Source organism: Petromyzon marinus, chromosome 11 (assembly GCF_048934315.1).
Source record: "Petromyzon marinus isolate PM22_M1 ecotype Great Lakes invasive population chromosome 11, UKy_Petmar_22M1.pri1.0, whole genome shotgun sequence".
NCBI lineage: Eukaryota > Metazoa > Chordata > Hyperoartia > Petromyzontiformes > Petromyzontidae > Petromyzon > Petromyzon marinus.
In genome coordinates, this window is record NC_133677.1 from 4,088,659 (window position 1) to 4,105,716 (window position 17,058).

The 17,058-nt window shown below is 50.3% G+C and overlaps 1 protein-coding gene across 1 annotated transcript in view; it reads left to right on the forward strand.

Annotated features, from left to right (window-relative positions):
* LOC116941325 (actin filament-associated protein 1-like) overlaps nt 1-17,058 on the forward strand; it is a 54,519-nt gene that overhangs the window by 21,690 nt on the left and 15,771 nt on the right. The window contains exons 4-8 of the mRNA XM_032952286.2: nt 45-142; nt 11,583-11,679; nt 12,431-12,532; nt 13,047-13,255; nt 16,821-17,003. Coding sequence (XP_032808177.2) covers nt 45-142; nt 11,583-11,679; nt 12,431-12,532; nt 13,047-13,255; nt 16,821-17,003 — 689 coding nt within the window. The remainder of the gene's footprint in view (nt 1-44; nt 143-11,582; nt 11,680-12,430; nt 12,533-13,046; nt 13,256-16,820; nt 17,004-17,058) is intronic.

Consider the following 17,058-nt stretch of genomic DNA (forward strand, 5'->3'; position numbering starts at 1 on the left):
GTGAGCTGTTCAGCACATGAATGTCGGTGTTGTTTTGACTGCAGAGGAGAGTGCGGGGTCTTCTTCACTCAAGACTCCCCCGTCTCGGACCCTCCCACGGCCCAAACTTCCACTGCCCAGAATCCCAGAGCTGCCCACGCCTGTAAGTAGAGGGAACGCTTTGGTCATCGGCTCCTTATGCCCTTGAAGTTGTCTTTTTGAAAATTGACTCTTATAGAATGTGTTTTTTCTCTCACTTTGGCAACAACTATTTTTGTTATGCTTCTCAACTACGGTTGAACGTGTTAATTTTGTTACGTCTGCCTGTCCGTTTGTTTGCTTGCCTGCAACGTGCGCAACCCTGATAGTTCGTAATTATGATGTAATATCATCATTATGAAAATGTAGACATAAACCAAGCTAAAATATGCGAAAACATGTTGTCCTGATCGCTACCCTACCGCGTCCGTACAGCTAATTAAACACTTCCAAGGACAAATACGTGTTAGAAAGTGATGCACAACCCATTCTTATGCGTGATTTTTTTTTCCTCATTGAACTTGAGCATCTTTGTGAGGTTTGGGCTGGGGAATGCTGTAGCTCCAATAGCAGAGCAGCGGCACTCCCAACTTAGTGGTGGCAGACAACCACATCAGTTTTATTGCTGTGGTTGTCTCACCTGATGACGATTGCTTGTGTTGCGATCGAAACGTCGTGATCTATTAATTTTTCTACCTACGTGACTTTACCGAAAGAACCAACGAGTATGGATTCCTGCAGTCACGAAAGCTTCAAATCAAGATTGACGTGATGGTAGGTTTTAATTCCTGCTAGGGTTTACTCAATGCATCATCTCTCTTGGGTCGATTAGACCGCATCCAAGTGCTATCCTGGCTCAAGCCTGAGCATCCTGCGAGGTTCGACGAGATCGGCCAAAGTCTGCGTGAATTGGTCGAAGGGGATCTTTTCACGACCGATTTAAGGATCCGTCGGCAAATATGAGCAGTCGGCGATGCTTTGTTCGGTTGAGGGGACGCTGGACTCCCGGCATGTCTCGGCTGTGGTCGGCACTGGTGGTTTCTTTCGGAGATAGCAGGCAGGTGGCATCGCAGGTCGCTCGTCTGGGGCTGCATATTCATGTCGGTAGACGGGCACGCTTTCCCATTGCGCAGCGGAGATGGGGAACCCACTCCGGACACAACCGGCCACTTGTGCGCGTGAAGAAAAAGCTGATAACACGCTTGACGAAGCGCATTAAAACGACGATGCCGTGCCGTAGCCCCCCCCCCGCCCCCGCACTAACCCCGTCGGCTTGTCACTCCTACGAGCCAACACAAAGTGCCGACGCCGAGACGGGGCTGCTTTACGGCAGTGTGACCTCGCCGGCCTTCATTCGTCACACATTCCTTCCGCGTGTTGTAACGGCTTGCCGCCACCGCCGCAGCCGCCGCCACACAGAGAGGTGCCCGTTCATCCTCCGCGTCTCCACTCTTGTAAGCGGTCGCCACTACCTGGGTGCTCGTGGATTAGGCGACAACTTAAGAGCGCAGCAAAGCTCAAGTTTACTCGGTTTGTACATTGCACAATTTTCTCCGTGTACATATATATATTTCACAATGTTTACCTTTTTCCCCCCAAGTGTGGAGAAATGTAATCGTGATGTGCCAAATTGGAGTGGCTTACAAAATTAATTTAGCGTCGCTGCCTGTGGAAATTTACGGGCATCTCAAAGGGCAAACTTGATTTTCTGTTAAAACAGTAGGAGGATCTAAATATTGATTTGTTTATGCATTCGTGACTGCAGGGATTCATATTCTTGGTTATTTCAGTAAATTCACGTAGAAGGGAAACAATAAAATAATAAAAATATAAAACAATAACATTCTTACGACGTTTCGACTGCAACACAATTAATCATCATCAGGTGTGAAAACCACAGCAAGAAAATTAGAAATTTTCTTGCTGTGGTTTTTCAAATTTTCTTGCTGTGCTTTTCACACCTGATGATGATTGCTTGTGTTGTAGTCGAAACGTCGTGAGAATTTTATTGTTTTATATTTTTATTATTTTATTGTTTTATTATTTTATTGTTTCACTTCTATGCGACTTTACCGAAAGAACCAAGAATATATAGTAGCAGGATCATTATTGTTATTCTACATCCACGAGGAGATGATGTAATACAGCTGCCTTCGTGGATGTGTGTGTGTGTTGATATTTCCTCTATTATCTATACTATTACTGCTGGAAAGCATTCGGAGTGATTGAAATATATTTTTATTGCAAAGAGGATGAAAACGAATTGTATTAAAGTTAACGATATATATATATAAATGCCACCCCGGGCACAAGTAGGATAAACTTCATTTATGGGGTTTACATTTCAATAGTTTTTGCTCATCTGCTGTAAATATAAAGTGTCAAAAAATAATAACTTGACTTTAAAAAAAAAAGAAATCCAGCAAAGGAAACCATGTTGCACTCGGAAGCTTTAGTCTCCGCGGCTATCTTTGCTGGCTCTTCATGAAGCATGCGAGATGTGTTGTGAGCGATTCCTGCAGTTGCTGTGTTGGTTGGGGGGGGGGGGGGGTTCTGAATTTAAGCCAAATGCGTTTGATGTCAACGTATTACAGCTGCTCGAATGGACACTTGAATAAGTCGAGGGGGGAAGAAGTGGACGGTGGTCCGGACACGCTACGAGATCATGCATCCTGGCGACATTGGCACACGGAAGCGGAAGGGAAACGGGATTTGGGGAAGGACAGAAACACCTGGTGGATAGGTGCAGCGTTAATAGCTTGACGAAACGAAAAGGAATCAATTGAGTGAAGCAGGAATACTGGCTGAAGGAGACATCCATTTGTTAGGCCCCATCATCGATAATAAGTGGGCGGAAGGGACAGACGATGGTGACTCGATGCTCACGAGTCATTATATTGGGGCCTGCCTAGGACACTGAGCTAAGTCGATACGCTTGTGAATGCTAACCCGTGCACAACCCCAGGGTGGGGATTTATGTTCACGTGGCTGTGCCATTTGACTTTGCGGCAGCTGCTTGGAGGAAAACGGCAAAAATGACGAGAGCGTTATTGTTTACAAGTAATAATTTGAAGCTCTTTGACAATCCGCCGCAGGATGAGGTTTCTTGGACACGCATGGCCTAGCGGTAGTGTGCTTACCGCTTGTTGCAGAGGTTCACGGTTGAAATCCAGCTGCCGTCCTGGTTTATACTGTGGTAGTGTATTGACCGCAACATAAGCGCCGTCCGCTTCATTTGAAATATTTCCCCGCAGTTTACTCAATAAGGAGTTTATACGTAGGAATCATCGCACCACTTCCTGATGAAACTTTGGCAGAACCCTCCTGAAACAGAGTTACGGGACTCGGTGAGTCTTTCCTGGGTAAAGTAAAACATACATAATCACAGAGTATAATACATTGTTAGTCTGTGAAAGTTGGTGAAGGCGAGCAGGGGGAAGCAGAGCTTGCGTCTCCCACTGATACAGGGATTCACTTTGAGCCAATCGCAGCGCAGTGCCACAGATGCTCTCTCACAGCGTTTAAAGCAGCAGCCACTCCGTGCCAATACGGGGCAGAGAGGGGGGGGGGGGATCTTCCAGTCTCTGAGCGTGAATGTGCTCTGTGTTCAGACTCTGCTTGTGTCTATGGGACATTTATGGCAGTATCAAAATGATGACAAAAATAAGAATGTGCTTCATACCCTTTCTGGCAATAAAACAGGTGCTAAGCTGTTTAAACACCAAATAGATACCTATTGCAATTAACCAAACATACTTTGTGACAGAACATGCAAACAAAACACGCTCTGATGGCATATGCCACGTTTGTTTGAATGTTTTACCAGAAGCATGTGTGGTTAATGCAGACTTGACGCCTTGCAATAGGTATATATTGAGTGATTGAGCAACTAAAAACCGAAAGAACCAATAATATTAAAACCTACTGTTTCATTGCCAGAAAGGGTGAAACATATTCTTTTTTTTTCAATGAACAAACACGCTCTGATGGTATGTACCACGTTTGTTTGCACGTTTTACCACAAGTACGTGTGGTCAACGCAGACTTGACCGCCTTAAAATAGTAGATCTATTTGGTGTTTGAACATCTTAACAGACTTCCTGTTTTATTGCCAGAGAGGGGTAAAAGCCCGTCCTTACAATTCCTCCTTAGCATCACTCCGCTTGGGGAGACGCTTCCCGCGGTTGCTGTAGAAGCACCAGGCCCCAGCGCACTGAACGTCACATCTGCTTTATCGGGCAACCAAACCACCAGCGAGGAGGGCCAGAAGCGTGGAGAGAGGGAGAGAGAGAGGGGGGGTGGCAGGGGGAGAGAGAGAGAGGGGGGTGGCAGGGGGAGAGAGGGAGAGAGAGAGAGAGGGGGGGTGGCAGGGGGAGAGAGAGAGGGGGTGGTAGGGGGAGAGAGCGGGTGGCAGGGGGAGAGAGAAGGTGGCACGGGGAGAGAGAGAGAGAGAGAGGGTGGCAGGGGGAGAGAGGGGGTGGCAGGGGGAGAGAGGGGGTGGCAGGGGGAGAGAGAGGGTGGCACGGGGAGAGAGGGGGTGGCAGGGGGAGAGAGAGAGAGGGTGGCAGGGGGAGAGAGGGGGGTGGCAGGGGGAGAGAGGGGGGTGGCAGGGGGAGAGAGGGGGTGGCAGGGGGAGAGAGGGGGGTGGCAGGGGGAGAGAGGGGGTGGCAGGGAGAGAGAGAGGGTGGCAGGGGGAGAGAGAGAGAGAGGGTGGCAGGGGGAGAGAGGGGGGTGGTAGGGGGAGAGAGGGGGTGGCAGGGGGAGAGGGAGAGAGAGAGGGGGTGGCAGGGGAAGAGAGAGAGAGAGGGGGTGGCAGGGGGAGAGAGGGGGTGGCAGGGAGAGAGAGAGAGAGAGGGGGTGGCAGGGGGAGAGAAGGAGATAGAGAGAGCGAGAGAGTGGCAGGGGGTGTGCACAGTTTCCAAATCCCGTGGGACTGTCTCGGGACTAACCTTGCCTTCATGTTGTCTGGCTCGGCACAGGCGTACAATGACAGAACGTAAGCACCAGTCGGGGTTGGAGAAACAAATGCATTGCACAGAGCGATAAAGCTCGAGGCTTAAAGCACCCGAATAGGTTGTGTTTTATTCTCCAATCCAAGCAGAGATGGGAGTCCATTTTTGGCTATCGTCAAGTTACGGCCTGCATCTCATTTTGTGTCACAGTGGCATTGTGCCTCTGACGCTCGTTACACGTATGTCAGTTTTGATGTTGGGAAGCTGACACAAAAATAAAATTGTGGAAATTTCTGTACGCGCATCCGAGTGGCGGAAAGGAGACGATCGTGGGATAATTGTTTCGGGCTTCCACCCACGGCGGAGACGTCCATTGAGTTGGCTTCCAGCGTGCAGCTGCTTGCGAGGCCCCATTGCCTCTGTTTGGCAATGGTGACTCATTGCCGTGACTCACCCTAGGTGGACCGGTGTCTTAAGAAAGGCCACGATTGTGCACTGGCCTCCCAACTTTCCGTCGAGGGTTATAGCCGCCGGCCGGCCACCCACCCACTCGCGTCCTCCCACATGCGGCGTTTGTCGACACGTGCCCCTCTGTGGGCCCCCCCCCAATGGCAAGCGGAGTTGGGGGCGCATGGCCCGGCGAGAGGATCCACAAAGGATGGCGTCTGTCTCTGCGACGTTGCCGGAACCGCGGGAGCCGTACAGGCCTTGGCAGTGTCTGGGGGGGGGGGGTTGCTTTATCTCTCTCACTCTTTTGCTCGTCCCCTTAACTACACAGTGCCCGGCTTCCTTGCCGCGTGTACAAAAGCCGAGTGTGACCGCCCGCGCCGACCCGGTTAACCTGCCCTCCGTTGCCCTCGCTTCTGTATTCTTTACAACATGAGAAAAATCCATTAGGGTGTGCAGATGAAGGTTTCACTGATGTTGGGTCTTGCACCCGGCCACTCTGTGTTTTATCCCATTTAAAAAAAAAGGCAGTTGTGCTTTGTGAATTTTTTTTTAAACAAAACTTGGACTACCAAAAAAGACTGCTTTGGCATTATCGGTGGCTCAATTCTGAACAGCAAAGCATATGTACTGGGCATCATTATTGCATTGCTCACAATTTTAGTTTTGCACACTCATTGAAAAGGGCAACTGGGAGAACACACGAGTAGCCCCATTTTCTCATCCAGTAAAAAATTGGTCCCTCGAGGGGAGGGTCTTGACAAAAAACGAACACAAATCACAACCCTCGCCCGGCGATTGTCTGCAGTACCTCCACAGAGGGGCAACGCTAATTAGCGACGGTGGCAAGATAGTAATTTGCCTACCTGGTATGCAGGAGGTCGTGGTTTCGATCCCTACCCTGGAGTTTGCATGTCTCTCTCCCCGTGATCACGTGGATTTTTTTGACTGCTATAAATTTCCATGTTATAAGTCACTTTGTTGAGCTATCATTTATGACCAGGTAGCTTCTAAAAATGAGCTGCATAGCTCAGTGGGCCTTACCTGGTAAAAATAAAAATAGTAAAATAGCCCTGGGTGGCATCGACGCATCACAGAGGAGCCACGCTGCCTGACCCTGTGTGGCATCAATGCACCCACAGTGAGGCCACGCTGTCTGGCCCTGGGTGGCATCGATGCACCACAGTGAGGCCACGCTGTTTGGCCCTGTGTGGCATCAATGCACCCACAGTGAGGCCACGCTGTCTGGCCCTGGGTGGCATCAATGCACCCACAGTGAGGCCACGCTGCCTGGCCCTGGGTGGCATCGATGCACCCACAGTGAGGCCACGCTGTCTGGCCTTGGGTGGCATCAATGCACCCACAGTGAGGCCACGTCGTCTGGCCCTGGGTGGCATCGATGCACCCACAGTGAGGCCACGCTGTCTGGCCCCGTGTGGCATCAATGCACCCACAGTGAGGCCACGCTGTCTGGCCCTGGGTGGCATCGATGCACCCACAGTGAGGCCACGCTGTCTGACCGTGTGTGGCATCAATGCACCCACAGTGAGGTCACACTGTCTGGTTCTGGGTGACGTTAACGCACCAGGGCCTCGCATGCAGCACCATGGAGCAGAGCGTCGAGCCGGCTGAGATTTGTGTCAATGTGTCTTTGGCATAAGTTAATATCTCGCACAAGCCCCGATTCTCCATCACATGTTTAGCGTTATCGGAGACCTGCACTTGTCAAAAAGCTGTGGGCGATTTGACGGGCACCAAATTTCTCTGCGGCTTTTTTCATTCTTTCCCCCCCTCCCCTCTCACCCCCTTCTAAAGTGGGTTGTGGTTGTGCAGCTGAACTCGGAATGATTTCAGCGGTGGGCTTCTGCGTTTGTTATCACTGTTCTAGCTGTCGCAAACGGCTTGGGAAGGTTAGCAAGTTTGCCGAGAATTCCGAACGGTCTCGGCCGGTTCAGCAGAGTCGGGACTCCCACTCGCCGTTGCTCTTTTGCCAGCTAACGTTTTTTTCTGCGTGTGCGTCGTTGCGTGTGAACGTGTGCCCAGCCTGACATCCAGGGCTAGAATTTTACGTCGGTTTTTTTGTACTTTTAAAAAGGCTTTAAATCCGCAAGCATTCTTGAGCGGGCAAAAATATTTGCGCAAGCACCTACTTTAGATGTGTGTTTTGTTGAAATGTTTTTCAGATTGCTGCCTTTGAACTGTCCCGTTTTCTTGAATATTTCTTCACCACCGCTGGCTTTTTGAAGTTTTTCCCACTTGTGCAAACACGACCGGAGTACCCAGCACCACTGTCCACGTGCTCGGTCCGTCCCTCCTACGCGCACTGGAAGTCGGCCCAGCTCCCGTTGTTTGTGCCCCGTGTTTGTTTTTTGTGGTGGCGGTGGCCAGCGAGTTAGAGGATGCCTCCTTGGAGGAAATTGTTAAAGGCTACCATAAAATTACCACAATTACTGTCCACTTACGGCTTCTCGTTTGCCGGGCAACTGCCAGCACTGGGTCAGGGTAAACGTGGTGCTCTTCTTGTCATGCCACAGACAAAACCTTCGTTTGTGGAAATTAGTGTCATATTTAAACGGAATGTCTGTTTTCTTAGGAAGACCTTCTAATTGGTCAGTAATTGTTCGGCCTCTTTTGAAATAGCCTACAGGTGCAGGATATCGGGTAAACAAGTTTTGTTGTTGTTGTAATTTCACAGACATGGAAAAACGTAATCTTTTGAAAGCGCCTGATTATTTTTTTAGAGGCATTGAGGCCTTGTCTGGAAGGACTCGCAGCAAAGGCCCCATGCATGTCCGAAAATCCGGCTGGGTGGCTAAGCGTCGGAGCAATTGGAACGCGTCGAGTTCACACCCCGGTTGGGGGTTGACTTGGCCCATAATTCCTCCGGTGTTGTTAAAATACGTACCCCTTTCTTGGGGAAGTCAACAGTGGTTGTCGTATGAGTATCCAGCTCCTGCCATAGTAATGTGGAATGTCAACCACTGGCTCAGGGCTGTAAACAGTAGTTGAGCACCGCCTCAGTGCTCATTTGAGCAGGAAATCGCTTTGAATAAAAATCACAACTTACGTGAATAAAACAATAATTTACAGTCCCATGAGTTTGTTTGACCATACTTCACTACGTTTGTCAGTGGGGGGTTGGTGAACGAGTCGGGATACCCAGCACCGCTGCAGATATAACTCACCACTGATGTTACTCAGGACCAGGAAACAAACCCAGGTCAACGGGTTCATGGCACAGCACGTTAAACGCTGTGCCCATCTCAAGCAACCCAATAATACGAACACTCTAACTGAATTTGACAGAAGGCTCCCTCGACCGTGCCGTGCCTCAGAACATCGTTGTTCTTTGGCCAGGCCTTGCACTAACTCACTGATTACTTTTTGGGCTATTACTGACTTGGAGGAATTAAATTAATATATTTTTTTTAACGTTTGATGGGCCCTCTCATCCTGCTTTCAAGTGGCATCCTGGAATAAGCCCTGCATGTCCCAGTAGTAGGGAGTCCCAGACCACTGCATGGTGTTTATTGCTTCCACATTTCGCGGGGCCCCAAGCTCAAAGCGCACAATGGAGACGGCACAATAAACGCAGGCCGCTTTTACGGGCGGATAAACGGTTATCCGCGGGCGAAGGCTTTGCAAATGTGCCGCCAGGATCCTTGAACTACCGAGCAACTTGCTCGTCTTAAAACGCCTGGCCGCGCTGGCGGCCTTGTTTTTAGTTGTTTAATAACAAACCGTACGTCAGAATTTGCGCCCGTCGTGAACATGGCATATGGTTTGCGTTTTTAAGTTCTGTGTTTAGTGGTGGGGTGTTTTTTTTATTTCTTTCGCTCTCTCTCTCTCTGTGCAACGACTGTAGTATTCAATGCGTTCCTGGGGTCTCGTGGTATGGTTTGAACATACCCTTGGTGCAACACGAACTTTGGCCCATGGAGTCCACGACATTGTCTGCCGATCCATGAGAATAAACTTTCCATGTTGCAATGCCTGCAGTCTGCATCCAATTGAGTGCTGTAAGCTATTCATCGTGCTCGCCGCCTCGTCGGACTTAGCACAGACGATGGAACGCTTAAAGAGTTATTGTAATAATATAACGATTTAGAATAGTAATAATATTAATATTGCGCATCCCCGTTGTCAATCCACTCCCTGGATGAAGTCCACGTCATTCCGTGCCGGCCGTCAGCTTTGCCGTGCCGGTCAGTGCGGGTTGGTGATGGTTGGGTCGGTGGGTCCCCAGGACACTTGCCACTGAAGTTAGCCGTGGGCAGGAAATAGGGTCAACTAAGTTCACAGTGCCGTGCACTAACCACTACACCACTGCACCCCCCCCCCCCCCCATTATTGTGAATGTGTTGCAGTCATTTAAACGTCCAGACGCTACTTTTCTCTCTCCCCACCTGCAGTGAAATATATCACGGAAGAGGTTTCAGGGTAACGCAGTGTACGGCGCTTCGGCAATCCACTCCTGGATGAGTGTCTCCCACACGCTGCTGCTGCTGCTGTAACTTTACCATACTTCACCACCCTGGTCAGTGCGGGTTGGTGAAGGTGTGGGAGCGTGGACGTACGACACTGAAATGGATTTTACCGCACTCCTCTCTGCTCCCTGCCCCATAAGTGTAAAGCAAAGATCCCCCGTGTAGCCTTAACAGACTGTAGGGGCAAGTGCTGTTAGCGAGCACCTATGAAGGCCGGCACGGCACACGAGAGGGTGGGTAGCTAGCACCATCCCCGGCCGCCTTTGTTTCCCTAGTGGCGATGTTCACACACCGCACCGGGTACTCATTTGAGGCTGAGTCGACCTAGGGGGAGGCCAGGGACCGACTCAGATAATCGTCACCGGTGTTGGCCCAGAGCGGGAATCGAACTCGGGTCACCGGGTTCATAGCGCAGCGTAGCGCTAACCACTACACTACCGCTCCCGTCATGAGCACACAACCTGTAACGCTTGCTATATGCAAAGTGATCACCCGTGGAAGCAGTATCCAGGCTGAACCCCTCTCGGCTTTTGAGCTCGAACGAGATCGTGTGGATTTCTGGTGATTTTCTCATCGTTAGCAGCAAGACATTATTCCCACCCAATACATCATCATCATCATCGTCGTCACGATCCATGGGCAGATAGCCCGTAGGGGTCGAATGCACATTTCGTCATAACCGATTACGATTTTAATTTGCAAAACGTCCAAACGAAACAGCATCTCAAGGCTCTGTACAAAGAGAAGGATGTGCACATTGCAGGGATGAAGGGGGGGGGGGGGGGATTGTTATATTTTAAATGAAGGTTCTATTGGGATCACCTTTTACAGCGGCGAGTGATATCTGGACCGTTCTTGAGCTCACCCCCGCCTCCCTCCAACCCGCACTGACTAGCGCGGTGAAGTATGCTCGAATAACCCCCCCCCCCCCCGTGACTGACAAGGCATGGGTGAAGCCTTCATCCGGCGGTGGAGTCAAAAAAGGGCCGTACAAAACAATGATCTCATTCCTTGAAAATTAATGTGCGGCAGGCTCTGGGGTGTCAAACGGCGCAGGTTGCCGTAGGGGAGGCGCAGGCACTGTACGGCAGTGGCGTGGAGGCAGGTCGGTCTGCTGAGTTTCATTACAAAAAAGAATTCCAATGGGTTGGGGGGTTAAAAAAAAACCCCACACACACGCATGATGGCAAAAGCATCAGCCTGCCCCACTGTGTGGGGCTGCGGAGCAAGGGGGGTCTGAACGAGCGATTCTCCGCGGGCGGAAGAGGTAGCGGGAAAGGTAGGCTAATGTTTCTAGCACAAGTTTGCGTTGTTGATTAAATAAATGTTCACAAACGTTCAACGCAGCTGACAAAATCTTGCGCCCAATCTCGTCGGATCACGGAAGCCGTGCAGATTTTTTTTTAAACCTGGACAGCGGCGCCTGAATGGTGTCTGTTGGGGTCTGAACCATGCCTGGGACCCTCTCCTAGATGATCGGCTACCTGGCGCGGTTGTTGTGTTCACTTCAGCATTGGGGGTAGACAAAGGGGAGTCGCGACACGGTGTTTGCAACACCGACTCCTTGTGACACTATTGCAGCCTTCTAAAAGACGCTCGTCATAACAGCACTTGCCACAGTAAAGTCTGCAAGCCCTTGGACACAGGATGTTTGTGTTGCATGCGTCTGTGTGGTCAGGATCCCGAGGAAGGCTCTCCTTCATCTCCGGAAGATCATTACGAAGAGGCCGTCTCGTTTGGATCGGGAATACTCCCAGAGTTCAACCACTTCTTCGGTGAGATGAGAGACTTTTATTGCGTGCAGAGGCGAGGGTAACAAATAGGGCCGGTTGGCAGAGGATTAGAGGAGGCTTTTGCTGATGTAGTAAACATTGAGGGATATTCTGGAGCGGGATTTCAGTCCCTCGTAAAGCAAAGCCACGGCATAGCCTCCAATGTCGTGTGGTTAACTATCGGCGCAGTCTGGCGATCGTCAGTGTGTCGTGAGTTGGGAAGGGTCTAAATGTTTTCCCCCTCTGTTTAACTTTCAAGCGTACGTTTTCTCTCGTGCTAACTTTAGAAATACCACAATCCAAAAATAATGTTTACCCTCAAACCCAAGTTTGTAAAAAAAACTATATCAGTAGAAACATTTTTTCATGACGTTAAAATGGAAAATGAATGGCTGCTGGGCAATGCTATGCGAGTTCCCGATGTTTTATATTTTATTGATAGTTTAAATAAATTAAAATGTTTATTAAAAAGCCGAGCTCTTAAGCGCATCTGTTACAACGGTGCAAACACACGAGGCGAGATGCGTAAATGCTTTTACTGCACTATTGCTTGCTTTTAGCCAGAGGTCTTCATTTTTCACGAATTAACTTAAAATTATGTTGCTGAGGGTACGTTACCTTGTCGATATTTTATATATTCTATGCGTTGGGCATTCCCGTGTTTATTTCACGTTGTGTAAAGCGCTCTCGGACGTCTTCGATTGATGCGAAGTGCGCCATGTAAATAAAAGGTCGATTCATTGTCGTATCCCAGACTGCAGGAGTCCAGCCACAGCCTCCAGTGTGGATGCTGAAGGCTGTTACGAAGACGCCACGTACCCCCCGACCCCCAACTCCACCACGCCGGACAACAGAGGTGAGCCTCGTACAGAACAAGAGCTCCTATTCTGCCGCATTCTCGCAATCTTTATTTTTTTTTTCAAATTGGGCCATCGGTGTGTTGTCAGGGGGACAAAATTGTCCGTTTGGTTAACGCAAAAGAGAGGGGGCGCATCGCCCCACGCCGTGGAATGGCCTGTGGAATGCGATGTCAGAAAACTACAACGCGGGCCGCTTCGCGTGACCTCTCGTCCACTGAACTTTCCCGCGCTGCATGCTATTTTCAATATGTGCACTGCATTGCGGTCTAACCATTCAACAACAAAAAACAGAACGGCGTGAAACATTCAGGCCGTTTCCCGAATCGATGCAGGACAGGTTTCTTCAAAGGTGTTTAGAGTTTTCTTTTTTTTAATGCTCACGGAGCTCGGGCACCGCTGCCAATGCAAGTGTCGCCCACCTCCTGTTGAGTTTCGCGACGCCAACGGAGGTGCCGTCTCGCGTGACCTCTCCGCCCCCGATCCCCTCACACTTTCCTCCAACCCTCCCAGACGATTCCGACGCCCTCAGCAGCTCGTACGAATCGTACGAGGAAGAGGACGACGATGGGAAGGGTCAGAGGTCGACGCCTCAGTGGCCTCCGCCGGAGGCGTCCTTGGGTCTGGCGCAGGGCTCGCGCATGTGCGCCTTCATGCTCCGCAAGAAGCGGTTCGGCCAGTGGGCCAAGCAGCTGTGCGTGCTCAGGGGCGACCGGCTGCTGGTGAGTTTGCCCAAAGTGTACACGCGCGTCTCTGCCCTCTCCCGGAACCGTTGCCTCTTTTTCCCCCCCCCCCCCCCCTTTCAAGTTGCACCACTTTTCGTTCTGCATGCGGCAGTAGGCGGCGGCAGAGCCGAGGTTGAACTTCGAAACTGAAGTTGGGGAAGACGTTCAGAAGCTTAATTGCCCGAAATATTCTGCGCGCGTTTGCAACGTTCCATCGCACGCTCTTTTGCAAACATTTACGTGAAAACGCAGTGCGATTCCTTCGAGGTGGGATAGATTTTTGTAAAATATATTTTTTAAGGAATTGCCTCCGTGCTGCAACGGTCCGTGCAACGCATTCGCAATCCGGAAGTCACTCGTTCGATCTCGTTCAGCTGCGACAACGGAAAACGTTTGTCCGATTCTCTCCGCCTCTCTCCGCCCAGCGGTATAGATGTTTGCACCACAGTCAAGTGTGGGCACTCTCGCCTCCTCCGCGACATCAGACGAGCGAAGAGTAGGCTGAGCACACGCTAGAAAGGGTCTCTAGCTCCGTCTAGCGGGGGGTCATTCCGCCGTCGGTGAGGTCAGCAAGTATCGCAGGGCTGCCCCCCACTACTCATTGCAGTGCGATGCAGCGTGGATTTGTAGGGCGTCTAAATGTAGCGGCGACCTCGGGACGCTGCGCGAGAACGGTGTGCGTTTTTTGCTTTGTGTGTGGAGGCAGGCGGTCGTAGGCAGAGGGGTGAAAAAGGAAAGGACTTGAAGCCTGGCGCAGTTAGTCGAGAGCACAACTCCTTTTCTCAAGTGTCCATACCGTTGAGGAAGCGAGTACATTTTTAACAAATCCTGAGCACGTTGCCAGAAACAATGTCAGCAATTTCAATAATTCTCAGCCTTGCAATAAAATTCAACACCGCCGATCAAAATTGCTCTTTCTTGCAACAAAGCGGTCACTTCAGTCGGCTCCTACGCAGCTGCGTGTTGGACTAATTTTTTTCCACATTTGTTCCATTCCAATCGTTTGTTTCACGGTCGTTAGCTCCGTTTCACGTGGCGATGCAGTGCACAAACACAAACCTAAGAGCAATAATCGTGGCAACAAAGTGCCCGACAGCTGATCAATAAGGTGTGGGTACATCCGAAAATATATCTTTGTTGCAGTCATTCCGTGGTTGATCCTTTTTTTATTTTGTTTAAATATTTAACGTGGGCTCTATTCCATTTCTTGCATATGATGGCAATATGCTCAGGAGCTAAATGCCTATGTCGAGTGTTGCAAGCCACCAGAGGGCTTCAGGAGAGAGTTTGTGTAGTTTGCCTCTTCCTCTGCTATTGAGGGAGTGCAGACCACAGTGGGTTTACTCGACAGTCCATAATTTGAGTAGCATGGCCACGATTTACACTGCTGGGGATTGTCTTTAATTTTCCATTCACAAAGGAGATGTGCACCTGGATGATCCCTTGAGATGAAAAATATTTTTTGCAAGGCGTGTCCGGTTCCTCACGTGCCACCGCAAAAGGAAGCTGTTTCTGTACACAGTCTCGAGACGAAGGTTGCATTTGTGCGCTGCGCACACAACATGAGACCCTGTATGCGAGACTCAAGTTGCTTTCCATGTTTCTCCGACATGGCGATCTCCGAGGGTGTTTTTTTATTATTATTATTTTTACGTAGACATGTTGGCGGAGTCACAGGGCGCGCGTGTCAGGACACGCGCAGAACTTTCTGCGCGTTTCGCGACACGCGCAGAACTTTCTGCGCGTTTCGCGACACGCGCAGAACTTTCCGCGGCACAAGCGAAGCGGCGCCGCCGATGTTTGCGGCGCGATCGCCTGCCGCAATTTGTCATTCTTGAGGAAATCGTTTGCCCCCGGAACTGCGATGATGATCCAGAACGCGAGAGAGAGAGAGAGAGAGAAAAAAACCCAACAAATTGAGCACAGCTTGGGCCCATGGGGGCCAAGCGACTTCCCGCTGCTAGAGACACAATAACAAAAGATGCTGTCGCCGCTAATCCTGCAGCTGCTGCTGCCTCCCTCCGCCGCACCCCTGCAGCTCCTCCTCGGCAGCGGCGGTGGCGGCTCCGGGGGCTAACGTAATACAGTGACTCCGTTCGAGAGAAAAAAAATAACAAGAGGCGGCCTGTTTGCGTGGAGCCCAGAGGAAGTGATGTTATTGTGCCATAGTTGGGACGTGTGAGCGTAAAGAGAGGGGTGGGTGGGTGGGTCGGGGGGGAAGCATTGAGCAGCGTGTGGATGACTGCGACTTGCGGCTTAGCGACAGCAACTGGATGTGGTTTTATAAATTAGTGCCATTGCCAAGGCCGTTTAGTGCTGACATTTGTTTTTTTCTTCTTTGGCGCTTATTAATACGAACAGAGAACTCCTATTTTGAGTGTTTCGGGTTCATTTTAAGCTGTGGGCACTTTTTCTCTGCACGGGATGTGACGCGAAACTCTCGGAGATCATTTAACACAACACGAAACACGTGCGGCGTGCAATAAACTGTACATAAGTCCAAAACGTGTGCAGTGTGTAACTTGCTGTAATCAATGAAACGGCAAAGTCGGCTGGTACCACTGACAGGCTGTCCGGGCTAACAGAGGAGGCATCTACCTTCGTTGGTGCCCGATTTGCCAATCCACATCTCTGTTTCAATGTCCAGGGAGTAAACAAAAAAAATAATTCTAATTGGCTTTTCAATCTGTAGATAGACAAATATAAAATGGGTTTTGGATTGCCCTTTGAGCTCTACACACAAATATCTATCCCATCCACCACCAACACCTCACCAGCTGTTTCCTACTTAAGCCCAACGCGATTGTGGGAAGATGTCATGGTCACGACGAGTACGATCTTCTTGCTGCGGTCAATGTCTCACTTGTTGAATCAATTAAAACAAATAAACGAGTTTGGAAAAATAATGCACGAATTGTGGAACTCTTCCCAAAATGCACTTGCTCTTGGAAATAATGAATTAGCAGTGCAAAGTGCTCTCGTAAATTTGCAAGTAGTAATTTTTTGCTCTGGCTTGTTACTCCGGGTTTTACCAAACATTTGATACCGACTGACAGATAGAGCTCGTGCAAAAAAACTCAATCTTAGATGGAAAGCGTCGATAAAAAAAGGCTGCTGTGCCCCAACACATTGTTTAAGATGTAAACGTTCACATTCCCGGCCACCGTTGCGTGGTCTAATTGGTGGATGCCTGTAATACCCTTTTTCCAAGTTGGCCAGTTATCAATAGGATGAGTTTCGAATAGCAACACAACTTTATACAACAGTTGAAATCATATCGGGCCGTGTACGTATATATATATATATATGTATGTCGAACTTTTTTGCGCACCGTACATAGCCAACCCATGCGAATCGGAGTTTGGGAACAAATCGGAGGTGCGGTCATCTTTACGAGGGTTCTCGTGCCACCCTCGCCCGTCAAGGATGGACGGACGGAGCGAGCGAGCGAGCGAGCGAATGCGTAAACCTCCTGGTGCCGTGACAATTTCCTCCCGCGGACGCACCGCGCGCGCCAACCGGAATGATGCGTGCAACCTCGCCTCCTCCGCGCTGCACGCAGTGCTACAAGAACTCGCGGCAGAAGAGCCCGCAGCTGGAGCTGGCGCTGGGAGGCTGTGCGGTGGTGTACGCCGTCAAGTCCGGCAGGCGGAAGACGCGGCACGAGATCCGCATCTCACGCGCGGACTCCGATCCGCTGGTGCTCGCCGCCGCCAGCAGGGAGCACGCGGAGCACTGGAGGCAGGTGAGCGTGGTGGCGCGTGACGGTGGCCCATGACGGTGGCGTGTGACGGTGTGAG